The following is a 14,929-nucleotide window of genomic DNA, read 5'->3' as shown; positions in this document are numbered from 1 at the left end:
AACTTGTAAGCACCTTCCTGCTTTGGTGCAAAGCGACATAATCACTACTGTGCATAACCATTGTTTCCTCGCCTTGGCCAGGTGGTGGGCTGTGCCATGGAAAACGACCGGTCGATCGAGGAGTACGACACGCTGACCTCGGACCTGCTCCGCTGGATCGAGCAGACCATCGAGGCGCTGTCGGACCGCAACTTTGCCAACTCGCTGGTCGGGGTGCAGCAGCAGCTGCTGGCCTTCAACACTTACCGCACTGCCGAGAAGCCCAAGAAGTGAGTGGCTGCTGCCATACCCGTCTTGCTTGCACATTCTTTTCTTTGCGGGAAGCCGTCCAGTGGGACTGGGGCTGACCATCCCTGTGTGACATGACTATATAGTTGGTGGCAAGTTAAGAGTGAGGTGAAAGATCCCCCCACCTCCTTCCACCATAGCAGAGCAAAGGCCAGAGAGGAGGCGACCCCCTGTCCAGCGTTCGCTCGGCTAAAGTGGAAAGAGGTGGGAGGAACTTCTCCGAACTCACCTTGTCACTGGCCATAGTGCAAGCACGGCATTGGCGCCTCTTCGCATTTTGCTCGGGCATTGATAGAGTTTTACCAGACAAGTTCTTGCCCGAGATGAGCCCTTTTCACCGTACAAGTTACACTGGGCCAGGCACACGGGCGTGAAATATCCCGACTGGACGAGTGACGAGGCACTTTTCATTGCTGCCCTTCCTTACCGGTCTGCCCTTGTGTTTCAGGTTTGAGGAGAAGGGGAACCTGGAGGTGCTCCTGTTTGCGCTGCAGAGCAAGATGCGTGCCAACAACCAGAAGCCCTACTTCCCCAGGGAGGGCAAGATGATCTCAGATATCAATCGGGCCTGGGAGCGCCTGGAGAAGGCCGAGCACGAGCGGGAGCTTGCACTGCGAGAGGAGCTTATACGGTGAGGCCGCCCGGGACCCTGGTCTTAAACATTTTTTTAGAGCCAAGCTGTTATACGCAAGGGTCTAGGAAAAAATGTGTCCTCTCATGTCGACAGAAAACTCCCCATTGGTTGTGGCAAGTATGAATAAATAATAACAAAAAGAGGGGCAACCAGCGCGAGTCAGCCTTCCTGTTCATTATTAGATAGTGAGGTCCTGATCCCTCGTTATCATCTCTAGGCATTGTCCTCGAGGTCATCCTAGAAGCTGTATTTGAGGTCGTCCTAGACATCGTCCGAGAGGTCGCCCTCGAGGTCGTCCTAGAAGTCTTCCTAGACGTCGTCCTCAAGGTCGTCCTAAAAGTCATCCTTGAGGTCGTCCTAGACGTCGTCCTCTAAGTGTCGTCCTCGAGGCCACCCTAGAAGTCGTCCTTGAGGTCGTCCTAGACGTCATCCTCTAGGCATTGTCCTAGAGGTCGTAATGGTAACAGCTTCGCTGGTCCTTCATCTTCATGTGAGGCCGAAGGGCTCTACAATTTTTTTTAATGTGAAACATTGTTTGGCTTGGTGTTTGGCATTTTGTGAATCCCAAAAGTGAAGCCTGGATAAAAGCATGGCCGCGATGCTCGACACTGATTGGTTGATGGGTGGGAGAGGAGGAGTGAGGTGCTCGGCGCTGATTGGGGAGGTTATGTGACTACAGGTGGAGTGAAGTGGGAGAAGAGGAGTGTGTTAGAAGGTTCTGGAAGGTCACCAGGTTTATCATTTCAGGTGTACACATGCCACACGTTAAATTATCTGATGAGGAGCACCATGCATCTGGCTGAACAGGCTAAACGCACTGCTAAACGGTGGTAGAAATGTTTGGGACGCTAGAACGTTTTCATGTACAGTCAAACCCGTTTATACCGAACAGCAGGAAACGCTACAATCAGTTCGATATAGCAAAAACCATTTACAACAAACTTCCATGATACATTCGTTGTGAAGCGAGAGCTTCTTTTTCTTTTTCATCCCTTCGTTTCCGCCTTGTAACAACGCGCTGAAAAGATTTCTTTTTTTGCATGCATGCAGTTTTTTTTTTTTTTTTTAGCTTATTTCCTATTTTGAATTGCTTCTCTTCGCTCAGTTTTGTTTGCAACTTCAGCTTTTAAACTTTTCTTTCTGTCCTACTTTTTTATTTGGGGGGGGGGGGGTTGAAGTTGAAGGGACAGGTTAGAAGACGATTGTTTGCGCGCTTTTGGAAACCTTCCCGGGGAGAAAAAGTTCAGTATGGCCAATATGTTGTTTGTTATAAAAAGTACTTTTTACATGCATTTTTATTTAAATTTTTCGTGAGTTCCGTACCGACAATAATTTCGCTGTACGTGGGTTCGTTCTAAACGGGTTTCACTGTATGCAATATAATTGCCTAGCAATTTGGCATACATTTTTTGTCCTGTTACAAGCAAATCTCAACTCTATTGCAAATGTTTCTGCCCAACTTAGTTTGTGATACCGCCATCAAAAAATAAGGCATGAAAAATATTGGAATGTTCTATAAAGTATAAAGAGTGCAACCAGATCATACTTATAAATTTAGAATAATCCTAAAGAAGCTATGGAAAATTAAAATTTTTTCGCTGATAATGAGACTCATTAAAGTTTTTGTGAGTTAAAAATTTTATAATGAACATATTCTAGAAAGATTATTCTTGTTGCACTCTGTGATTTATGAGGTATCAAATGCCGAAAAAAGTATTCAGATCAAAATTCTAGATAAAAGAGCCACAAGCAAAACTTTGTGTCGTGAGAAAATAGAATATAATTCTGAAAAAACAGGAATACCCTTCAAAAACATGCTTGCAAACAGCCTGAATATGAAACTTTGAATCGATGTAACTATATAAATATGCCGTTCCTGAGTGTAGTACTAAATAATATAGGTATTGATTGTACCTTAAAAATCAAGAAAAGCGTGTTTTTAAAATAAGTTGTATTGCAATTTCCGTTTTTCAAGACCAGGGTCTCTCTTTAATTGTATTTGAATGGCGCTTAATTTGAATACCAATTCAAATATTCCACTGTTTTTCCGAATTCCGAGTTTGATGACTGATTCGAATATTGAATAAGTGCATAAGGGTGAAGGATGGCTAGAGGTTGCCGGGTAGAGTGTTTAAACCTTCCTTACCTTCGAAGCTGTTAATTGTTGCTATGGCCCGTTACCTCCCTCTTCTCGTCTAGACAAGAAAAGCTGGAGCAGCTGGCAGCCCGGTTCGACCGCAAGGCCGGCATGAGGGAGACGTGGCTGAGTGAGAACCAGCGCCTGGTCTCCCAGGACAACTTCGGCACGGACCTGGCCTCGGCCGAGGCGGCCGCCAAGAAGCACGAGGCCATTGAAACCGACATCCTGGCCTACGAGGAGCGCGTCCAGGCCGTCGTGGCCGTGGCGCGCGAGCTCGAGGCCGAGGGCTACCACGACGTCGACCGCATCAATGCCAGGTGAGCACTCTCTTGGAACAATGGCAGAGCGCATTCGGCCAATCGCGATTGCACCAGGGGTCGTTTGATTGCGCTCCTCTCAGCCCGCTCTTTCTTGCCTTCGGTCGCTCTTTCCCTCGATGCTCTAAGCCTTTGCGCGCAAGGATGGGGTGGCCGAGGCATACGCCAGAGTGAGTAGCGGCTGCTCGATGGCATAAACGCGCCCGTGAGAGAGAACATCGTTTATCTGTATTTGCCGACGGTCTCACTCCGGGTGTTGGGATGGAACGCATTCGACGTCAAGGTCGTGCTGCGCGTGGACGGGACGCGGCACGTAGGAGGGAATGTTACAGAGTGAAGAATGGACAAGCTTATGCGATTGAGCAATTTGTACAGCACGTTCGCTAGAACGTGTTTGGTGCTAGCTGTTCCGGATGTGATCGGCTGTGATATACGCGAGACTCCGCACGATGCAACATCGCCGGAATTTCCGGTCAGTCATGATATAATATCATTGAAATGTCGCACTAGCCGACACCGTCCATTCGCTTCGCGTCGCGTGATCGTCTCCGCAATTTTCAAACAATGTTTTTGCGAGGAAAAAAGAGCCAGGCAATTAAGCATACGGGTTCTCAGTGCCTCCACTTGGTGGCGCAACCCGTGGTGCTGAAGTTTGACAGCGATAGGGGTATTGAGAATTCAGTTCGAAGCGTAACGAGGAACGAAGAATGATATTATTTTGGAGAGCGTTGCAGTACAGGTAGTTCGATCATTTGACTGAGCGTACACAGCTGAGAACACTTACACTAACGAAAAACGCTGTCAGCACGATCACTGCAGTCTGTTGGCGGCTCATTCAAAGTGGGTTCGAAATTCTGATACAGCTTTTCAGTTGCCAGACTCCAGTGGTGCCAGCTTAATCGACGGTACTTAACCACCTTGTCGAGGCTAGCGCCACGCGTGGTCGCGTACTGAGCTCTCCCATAGCGTTGCAGAGAACTTTCGTGACCAGCAGCGTACTGAAGGATTCTCGTAGGGTGACTCTCCATGTACCTTCCTTGTTCGGGCTGGTCACGCTGTGACAGTGACTGGAGGAAAGGAGAGCGTTAGTGCACCACTTACTCTCCTTCCCCCCATTTTCTTCTACGGTGTGACCAACACGAGCAAGCCCCATTCCATCAGCCCTATTACGTGCTATCGTACCTTCATCGCGACGTCCAGCAGCGTGACAGGCTGGATTCAGAGACGTTACTCGTTGCCAGCTAGGGACCCTTTTTGATGTATGGGCAGTGAGTGGGACAGGACGGTGAACACAGCGGTCGACGTTCCAGCCAAACGGTAAACAGAAGCTCACCAAAAAAAAAAAAAAGGCTTGAGGTACACCTAAGCAGTTCTTATGAGTTATAAATGCGAAAGCATGCATGCCTCTCTATGCTCCCTTCTTTCGTCTGCGGTGTACGGAGCACTGATTTTGGGCGTGGAACGTTGGAGCCGCTGCCTCGCGGACGCGCAACGCCGTCTGGGGAGCGATCGTCGAAACTGGCGCGCAGCGGCCAATGGGAGCCTCTTTGACGCGCGCTAACCAATCCGATTGAAGCCGAAAAATCATCAGCTTTATTTCGCTCCTTTGGGATCGGCGAAACTAGGTGCCATGTTTATTTAGGCTTTTCGCATGGTTCCATAGCTGGGAGCTGGCTACACTTGGAGAAAGGATTTAAGGTGTGCGCTTCAAACTGATGATGTTGGCTCGCTCCATGAGACCAGTTAATGCTTTCGCATTAAAAAGCTCACCGGAGATAAACTCACCTGAGGAAAGATCACCAGAGATAGGCTCACCTGAGCAAAGCTCACTGCAAACCGTTGGATCCGGAGAAAAACTCACCATTCTTTTGACTGACGTGAAGAAAAGCTCACCTACGAATCCCTGAATCACTCGATTGAAAACATTCATCGACCGAAGTATATATTTGAATGACAAATGGTGCATGGGATTATCCTGCACTTTACTATCAGAAAAATATTTTTAAGTATACCTCATTCATGTCATAGTGGTACGGAGAAAATAAATAAAACAAATTTTGCAGCAGTAAAAGACCTTATGCGAAATTGCTTGGTGGCCTGACAATACTGAGAGCGTCGCCATTTTAGTGTTAACAAGCGTCGTCGTTTACCGAAGCACGGTGGAGGCATCAGAGACAATTATGCGGGCAGTGTGCGATAGCGCGGCAGCTGCGTTTTCCGCTTTCCGATCTTGAATTGTGGACGAACACTTGAAACAACCTACTGCAACTGTTTGACGAAACACTCGGGGGGGCCTATGCACTCTGGCGACAACCTCTTCGAAGCAGCGAAGCAAGTCCTACGCCTTTGCTATGGAAGCTTAGACACTGCAGGCTGTCGTCAGCATGCACAGGCGTCCGAGAGTTTCGTCTGACAGTTGTGGTTGGGTGTTTAAACGGTTCGTCCACACTCCATGGTCGGAAGGCGGAAAACACAGTTGCCGTGCCATCGCACACTGCCAGTGCGGTTGTCTCCGATGCCTCCACCGTGCTTCGGTACTGACGACGCTTGCCAACATTAAAATGGTGACGCTTTCAGTGTTGTCAGACCACCAAGCAATTTCGCATAATGTCTGTTAAAAGACTGTCGGAAAAAATTTAGCCAGTGTAATGTGCTGCCTGTTGAGAGTCTGGATTTTTCTCTACTGAACTCATTTTCGTGAGTGGCCGGCATTGCATAAGCTATGTCCGATCACAGTGTTTCATCACAGTGTTTAATCATTTCACCAAAAGGCACTCTTTTTCCTTTGAAGTCCTTCCCATTGGCTAATTCGAAAAAAGTTGATATTTCTTCTACTCCGACTGCGTCGGAAATAAATATTGCTGCAGCAGTGCGAAAACGGACGACGTGAAGGCAGTGCGAGGGCTGCAGCAGACAGCGCTTGTTTGAAACGTAAACCACATGTCTAGGGGGTGCGTATAGCTGTGATTGCACTAGTGCTCTAAAATTATAACAGCTGCGTACCTTGCATATAAACTGAATTCGTGGTAAGCTTTTCTCGGGGTCTTTCAAAAGACAGGGGAGCTTTTATCTTGATCTGCCGAAAGGTGGCTGAGCTTTTCTCTGGTGAGCTTTCCTCCGGGATTCGTTCCAGGGAACCTTATCATAATTCAAATTCAGCTGAACTGATTTTCTTTTTGGTTAGCACCCTTTGAATGAGCCTTTCTCCGGTAATCTTGGGCGCATGCGTAAACCCTCTCTCCTGGCCTTGCCTCCCCCGCTGTCACCATGTCAGAGGGCACCGTCCCGCACGACCGACGTATTCAGTACCTATCTTTGCGGACATTTCGTTGGCCTGGGCGATTCATTTTTTTTAGTATTTCTAGTACGGGTCATAAAGAGCGATGAAAGCTGATGCACCTGCACGATGCCAGTGTGTTACGATTGCGATAGGCGGAGGAATGCTGGGCTGCCCCTCATTTGTAGTTCGCAGGCAACTCCCTAGACGGTGCTCGTCGTTCGAAAAAGGTTCGTTGCAGTTTCTCGCGTCGTTGCACATTCCCAACTCGTCTGCTTACCCCCCCATGTCCCCGGCGCCCTCCCTTCCGTCCGCAGGAAGGATAACGTCCTGCGCCTGTGGAACTACCTGCTGGAGCTGCTGCGTGCCCGGCGTGCTCGGCTGGAGGGCTGCCTCACCCTGCAGCAGACCTTCCAGGAGATGCTGTACATCGTGGACTGCATGGAGGAGCTCAAGGGGCGCCTGGCCTCCCCGGACCTGGGCAAGCACCTGATGGGAGTGGAGGACCTGCTCCAGAAGCACTCGCTGCTCGAGGCCGACGTCAACGTGCTCGGGGAGCGGGTGAAGGCGGTTGTGGGGCACGCCCAGGGCTTCCTCGGGGAGGAGCCGCAGGCCACCGGCGCCGTCGGTCCGGACGGCAGGCCCCTGCCGGGTGAGCTTCAGGCGTTGTGTCGGGACGTTTGTGCGGTGGGTAGTGTGGAGGGTCATGGGCATAGAGTTATTATAATGTACCCTAGGGGTTCAACTGGCGCTAGTGTCTATACGACTTCCGTGACTCAAATTGAAGCAGACAGCAACCAGTCTACTTTTGCGGTGCTCCTGTGCATTCCTATGGGAAAACGCGTGCGCATTTTGTCTCTTTGCCGGAAAACAACATGAATAACTTTGGTTATTTGGGTTGTACCGAATAGTATGTACCTTGATTAACAATGTAAAAGTGTAATTGCTTTAGTTAGCGCATTTTTCTTTATCGGTGAACAATGTTTAACTTCGCTACATTTCAGTCCCAAACGTGTGTTCCGCAGCAGGTGTGTAAAAACAAGCGACGATTCAAAGCAAAATTAAAATTGAAACGAACATAGAGTGTGTTCAAGGCTCGCCAGCATTCTGGTGATGCTTGTATATTGATAATATGCCAGTCCTGTCACTATATGAAAATGGTCCCGTCGAGCATGAGCGGATAAAAACCTTCAAAACGTAAAGAATGAAGCCCGTGGGCTATGAAAGGTGTCTCTTCGTGTTGTTTTCTCTGCTGGGCAGCTTTTATCGCGCACTTGTTCACAAAGATATCAAGCGCGCGGGTGATATTTTGAACGTAGAACAAGCAGCTTCGCTCAGGGAAGAAAATATAAAGCGTTACTTACTTATTTAAAATCGGAATAGATTACATGGCCTTCAATTTATTTTGATCGTACATGCACTGCGAGTTACTGACCCAGTGTTACTGCGTAGTTCTTGCCGCCGCTCTTGATTTTCCAGATCATTTGGCATGAATATCCCCCATGCTGGAAATCGCCGACGCTGCATTCACGCTGACAGTGTCCGACAGTGCACATGAATACACGTACGAAGCCGTTTTAGCACCGTTTTAATGCGACGAATTCGAAAGAAAAACGCCGTAAGTGACCAATTCTTTCGTCGGTTTGACTGAGAAATGTTCCAAGCTACCTAGTACGTACGAATTATTGGGGATATTTGCTCTTATGATCGAGCGCAGGGAGAAAATGCACTCACTTTTTTCCATAGAAATACATTATTGGAAGTCGATTTTGGACTGGTTGCTGTCTGCTTCAATTTGCGTCAGCACACTAGCGTCACTTGAACCTCTAACGTACATTCTAATAACTCTATGGTCACGGGAGATTGAATCGGCGTTGAACTGGGCGAGTCGGTAATGGTTTTAACGCGATGTAAATGAAGGCAGCAAAGAACAAGGACTACGAACACTTATGACAGTACAACAGCTGTACTCGCAACCAAACGATATTGGTTGGAAAGAAAAAAGGAAAACATATCTGTTACTCCCATCACGTTAAACACGCATTGAAGCCGTTAGTGTATGGGGTGCTATGCATACCGGGGCTTGTATTAAAATTGACCGAAAGAATCTCCACTTGTACGCATCAATCGCAAATATGCATCAAAGGTGTACTTTAGTCGCATGTTTTACTTTGCGCAATTCGAAGGCGTAGCTCCCTTTGTGAAAACTTAGGCCAACACAATGGCAGACGTCAAAGCAGGCAATGAAGCTGACCCAGGGTGCGGTACCATCTCTTATAGGCACTGTGAGCAGACAATGGCATCTTCTGCTTTTGACTACATCTAGTTAAAAGCAGGTGATGCCATCTGCTTTTGAAGACGTCTGAAGAAGCAAAGTCAGAGACTTGGCTTTTTCAGATGTTTCATTGCAAAGCTTGGCTAGTTTGGAGACCTGTAGTGGCTCTATCCCTTAGCTACGCATGGGTTTATATTTTCAGGCTTCCAGGAGGGCACTTTCTGCACCTTTCCTACCAGTTTAGACCACCTTGGTGTTTTGTTTGAATATACCCATTGCAGTGTGACTTTATGCGAGATTTCGGAGTGCCAGGTTTTTCAACCTCTTTGGTTTCTGCCTTGGCGTCTTCAGCGGACCAGCGGTCCGTGGATCCCCGGCTGGTGGCGGAGCGCACGCAGCAGCTGGAGGGAGCCTACTCGGAGCTGGTGCGGCTGGCCCTGGAGCGCCGCAAGCGCCTGGAGGACTCACGTCGCCTCTGGCAGTTCTACTGGGACATGGCCGAAGAGGAGGCCTGGATCCAGGAGAAGGACCGCATCCTCTCCTCCCTCGAGATCGGCCACGACCTCACCATGGTGCACCTGCTCATCTCCAAGAACAAGGTAAGTGCGCGGGGCCCTGCACATGGGGCTTGCCTTATTCTGCTGCTGCCACCGAAAGACCAATCTCATTACCATAATATCCCGAGTCATCGCCCCCCCCCCCCCCCCCCCCGCCCGCCTGAAATTCATAAAAAAAGTGGGATGGGCCATGTCTCAGTGGGTAAGCACAAAAGGTTTAGAAAAGGTTAAAAAAAACAAAAAAACTTTCAGCCTTTTCATTCCGGTGAGGAAGGAAGAGCAGCAGAGCTGTAGCTTCTGTTCTCGGCGGTGGTTTTCCAGGCTAGCGATCTGCCCTTCTTTCATAAGGGAATTTGAAGCGCTCGACGCAGTGGAACTTCAGGCGATAGCGGCCTCGCGGCGGTTGCTGAACCATTCGCGCTGCTGTGCACGTCGCCGTTCGTTCCATTTCCGCTCTTCTTCCTTTGAAGAAATGTTGCCGCCATCTATGAGCGACGGCAGCAATCAGTTGTCTGGTTGCCGAGGCTGGAAAGGTTGCCGTGACCTATGAGCGACCGCGACAAGCAGACAACCGGCAAACACAACACTCTGGACAGCTGCCGCCATCTGTGAGCGACATGGCAGCCAGAGTGTTGTGTCGACATTTGTTTAGTACCGGACACGTTCCTGGGGAAACTAGCCCTCAACAGCTCCGCTGTAAAATATGCCAATTGTTTTGTACGTATCTAGCGTGGCTGCACAAAGCTACATTAATCTGAAAACTTGAATTGGTTTCATTGTTTTTTGTGCAACAAATGCTCATGAAATAATGTTTTACCATTGCAAAGTCTGTTGCTTGCATACGCACAATGAACGTCACCGATCAGCATACAGCGCCAGTGTTGTTCCATTAAAGCATGTTTCTAACACCGCTATGTTTTCTTGATTAGAAAAAAGAAAAAAAAGTCAACAAGTAATTAGCGAAATTAATCATGTGCAACGAGCGAGGGAGCGAGCAAACGAAAGAAGCGACGAAGAGCTATGCTGTGATGCTGGGAAAGCAGGAAAGCCGGCTATTGCGTTGGCAAATGCTTTGGTGTCGAGCCAAGTCGGGCGCCTTCTCAATGGCAAGGAGCAGGCTCTTGCACAACTTTCTTGTTTGGTGCATACATGCATGCATCCATGCACGGCGTGGCGTGGACGGCACCACGAACATGGAGCTTGAAATGAGACGCTCTGCAAATGTCTTGTGTGCGGTGTTCCAGTCTTGAATATTGCACAGCCTTACCAGCCGTGGTCGTGAAGTTCCAAGAGACGGAGCGGGTTTGTGATAAAACCTTTCTTAGGTGGAGACGGACTTTGACCTTACACTCCATGGTTATGTTCCAGGATATGGAGCATTCGCTGACCTCGCCATCCCTGCATGGGTTGCTTCTTGTGCTATCTTTCCGACTTTGTTTTTTTTTGTCCAAAGAAACTTTTTTGTAAGCAAAACAAAGCTTCATTTTGTTACTCCATCATTTTCCTCTCATGCACATGTACTAAGACTCCAGGGCCTCGAAAATCAGGGAGGAAATGCATAAACAAAGAGAAGTGTTCTTCCCTTCTTGTTTTACTTTGTCACGGCTTATATTGCGACAAAGTCGGCAGAACACTGGCTGGAGACCAGGGCACCAATTTTGCTGACTGGAAGACCAGTCTATATCGGGACAAAGTCGGCATGACCTTGGCTTGAGGTTGGGGCATCACTCTATCATAAAATTGAAGACTGGATTAGGGAGGAAATCTCATGGGGTGGCTTAGGCCAGCTTTTTTTCCACCCTCCCAGGCATGGTTGTCTAAATAAACATGAATTAATTTGTTTATATCAGGACAAAGGTGGCATCATGTCGGCTTGACGTTGGGGCACCGCTCTTGCAGGCGATGGAGGATGAGCTTGCGGCCCACGAGCAACAGCTGATGGAGGTGGTCCGTGCGGGCGAGTCTCTGGTAGCGGAGGGCCAGCCCGGCTCTGAGCGCGTGTCCCAGCGCACGGCAGAGGTTCTGTCCGCCTGGGACCACCTGCGTGAGCTGCAAGCCCTGAGGGCACAGCGCCTGGCCCAGGCGCTGGACTTCCACCAGTTCTTTGCGGACGCGGATGACGTGGACACCTGGATGCTGGACACCCTGATGCTGGTGTCCAGCGACGACGTGGGACGGGACGAGGCGAACGTTCAGTCCCTGCTCAAGAAGCACAAGGTACTCTTCTGAACAGGCAGTGGTTGCTGTCATTGTGTTACCCTTGCTAATGAAGCTCAAATTGTTTTGTAGAGCATATTGGTATAACTGGTGCTTAGTGCCACCAATCAATCGGTGAATGAATGAACGAGTCAGTCAGTAAATGGTTTACATTCATTCAATCAAAACCAATAAATTGGTCTCAATCAGACAATGAATGAAGGGGTCAATCAATCCATGTACAGTGTAGACCGCATATAACGTATGTCGCGGGAGTCGCGAAAACCGCACTATAAGCGGTACCGCGGTATAACCAAAACATCAATTTTTCAGGCCAAAATACATGCCATGAGACAACTTACCTTTGTAAAAGAACTTATTTTATGTTAGATGAAAAATAAAGCTTAGTTTGAGGAAAGTCTTTATTTCACCACACTAGTACAGTTCTGTCTCAAGTGTGTCACACATTCTGAAAGAAATGAGCGGCTTTTGCCTGGCGCAGCCTTTTAACGGCGTCGCGGGTTGCGGACGGATGTTGCGAGCGTTCAGGATTGTTAACCCTAATCACTTTTCTCCGGAGATGAAAACATGTGAAAATTCGCATCCTTCATACAGTACGCGCCAGTAATACCTTGAACTTGAGCACACGCATGAAATGCGCCAAATAAGAAATCCGGGCGATGTTCGAGGACACTGTAGAAGAGACCAAGAGATGGCGCCAGGAGCGCATCGTGATCTAGATAAGCGTGTGCGCCGCGAGACGCGGGGTACTTTTCGCCACTTGATGCTAGGGTAATAAACGTTGTGGGTCTGCTTCGTCTACCCTCGTCTGCTTCGTCTGCCCGGCTGGCGCGTCGCGCCCAGAGCACACAAGCTCTGAACATGGTGTCAGAAGTGGGGTACACCTGCTCGTAGTCAGCGCTACCGCCATGCCGGACGAAGAAAAGAGCGTCCACCTCGGGGCCACGGGGCTTCAACCGCCGTCACCGTTCGTCTTCACGAGCCCAGGCGAATGGACAACGTGGATTCAAACGTACGAGGACTACGCCTTCGCCACCGGTCTACGTTCTGCAAGCGACGAAACGCAAGTAAGAACGTTGCTTTATTGCATGGGTCCGCAAGCTCGTACCGTACTAGCTTCGCTTGGCGTGCCAACCCCGGAGACGCAACCGTTTGCCGCCGTCAAGGAGAGGCTGACTCAACACTTCGTTCATCCGGTGAACGAAATTTACGAAAGCCGAAGATTTCACCGCAGGACTCAGCAGCCTGGGGAAACAGTCGACGCGTTTTTCACGGAGCTTCGAACCCTAATCAGACGCTGCAACTACAACAGCCCCGAGATAGAAGACCGCCTAGTGCGTGACAAGTTCGTAGTCGGCTTATTGGACGAGAAGCTATCGGACCAGCTGTGCCGTTGCACACGGCTCACCGCTGACGAAGCACTTTTACAAGCCCGCCAGCACGAAGATGCTGAGAGGGAGCGCGCTTCTCGTTCGGCGCAAGCTGCAGCGGCCTTGAACGTCGACGCGACGAAGAAAAAGACTGCGTCATCCGCTCCGTCGTCGCGCGCACGTAACCGGCAGCAGCGTTTGGACAACGCAGTTTGTGGCAATTGTGGGCGTTCTGCGCATGACCGCAAGGACTGTCCAGCACGGAAGGCAACTTGCAATTTCTGTAAAAAGCAAGGTCATTTTGCAGAAGTTTGTCGCGCGAAGAAGCGCAAGAAGTTGGGCTCCGTCGAACTCTGCTCTGTTCGTACGCAACGGGCAAGATACGTCGAAGTGAGCGTCAACGGCCACATGACAAGGTTCAAGGTGGACTCGGGAGCAGACGTCACCGTCGTTCCGCCGTCGCTTCCAGGCGTTCCTCGCAAGCTCGACGCAGTGGAAGGAGAGCTTATCGGCCCGGGGAACCAGCCACTGCCTGTTTTGGGCACTTTCCAAGCTACTCTGGCGTGGAAGGACAAGCGCACCGTCCAACAGCTTTACGTCATGCGGGCTCAAACTACACCGCTTCTAGGGTTACCTGCGATAGAAGCTCTCGGCGTGGTCAAGTTTGTGAACACCACCTCCGCCGAGTCCGGAAAAACGGATGGACGTGTCCCGCCTTCCGACGCTCGTGTCAGCTGTGTTCCATCTTCTGACGCCCATATCTTTAAGGGACTGGGCGAACTCCAAGAAAAGTACACCATTCGTCTGAAGTCAGGGGCTCAGCCGTACTCGTTGAGCGTTCCAAGACGAATACCTCTGCCGCTCTTCGACGTCGTCAAGAGAGAACTTGATGCCATGGAAGCTCAAGGTGTCATCAGAAGGGTTGACAAGCCGACAGCATGGTGCTCCGGACTTGTCGTCGTCCCCAAGTCGTCGGGTGGGTACAGGCTGTGCGTCGACCTGACCAAGTTAAACCAAGTCATCGAGCGGGAGCGATACGTCCTGCCGACGGTTGACCAGATCCTGGGGCAGCTAGGCGACGCCAAAGTGTTTTCAAAACTCGACGCGACCTCCAGTTTCCACCAAATCAAGCTCAGCGACGCAAGCGAAGAATTAACGACGTTCATCACGCCGTTTGGTCGCTACTGCTACCGTCGTCTGCCATTTGGTCTGGCGTCTGCACCCGAATATTTTCAACGTCAAATGTCACGGGTCCTGGAGGGGTTGCCTGGCGTCGTGAATATGATCGACGATGTCCTTGTTTACGGTAGAGACCTTGAACAGCACGATCAACGCCTTGCTGAGGTACTCCGACGACTTGAGCAAGCCGGGGTCAAGCTCAACGACCAGAAGTGTGAATTCCGGGTTCCCTCGGTCAAGTTCCTCGGAGTCGTCGTCGATGGAGATGGTATCTCGCCGGATCCCGACAAGCTTCGAGCCATTCGGGAGCTACCTCCGCCAACGGACGTTGCAGGCGTTCGTCGTCTACTGGGGATGGTGAACCACATTGGACGCTTCCTGCCGCACCTTTCGGACGTAACTGCCCCCATCCGTTCACTTCTCAACAAGTCAAGCGCATGGTCCTGGGGCGCAAGCCAAGATGACGCGTTCAAGCGGTTGAAGTCTATGCTGAGCTCGGAAACCTGCATGGCAAAGTACCATCCACGCTATCCTACGATACTTTCCGCAGATGCAAGCTCATTTGGCCTGGGAGCGGTACTGCTGCAAGATCAGCCGTCCGGAGCTCGTCGTGCTGTGGCCTTCGCTTCAAGGTCCTTGACTCCGACTGAAGCACGCTACAGTCAGACAGAAAAG

At 50.0% G+C, this 14,929-nt stretch overlaps 1 protein-coding gene across 7 annotated transcripts in view; it reads left to right on the top strand.

Annotated features, from left to right (window-relative positions):
• LOC8036186 (spectrin beta chain) overlaps positions 1-14,929 on the top strand; it is a 120,349-nt gene that overhangs the window by 44,690 nt on the left and 60,730 nt on the right. For all 7 annotated transcript variants that reach the window (XM_029975337.4, XM_029975335.4, XM_029975336.4 and 4 more), the window contains exons 8-13: positions 82-269; positions 737-919; positions 3,122-3,379; positions 6,974-7,308; positions 9,283-9,530; positions 11,388-11,705. In XM_029975337.4, the coding sequence (XP_029831197.1) occupies positions 82-269; positions 737-919; positions 3,122-3,379; positions 6,974-7,308; positions 9,283-9,530; positions 11,388-11,705 (1,530 nt within the window). The remainder of the gene's footprint in view (positions 1-81; positions 270-736; positions 920-3,121; positions 3,380-6,973; positions 7,309-9,282; positions 9,531-11,387; positions 11,706-14,929) is intronic.

Source organism: Ixodes scapularis, unplaced genomic scaffold (genome assembly GCF_016920785.2).
Source record: "Ixodes scapularis isolate PalLabHiFi unplaced genomic scaffold, ASM1692078v2 PGA_scaffold10__122_contigs__length_95168666, whole genome shotgun sequence".
Taxonomy (NCBI): domain Eukaryota; kingdom Metazoa; phylum Arthropoda; class Arachnida; order Ixodida; family Ixodidae; genus Ixodes; species Ixodes scapularis.
The sequence above is the reverse complement of the archived record's forward strand: the minus strand, read 5'-3'. Positions and strand labels throughout refer to the sequence as shown.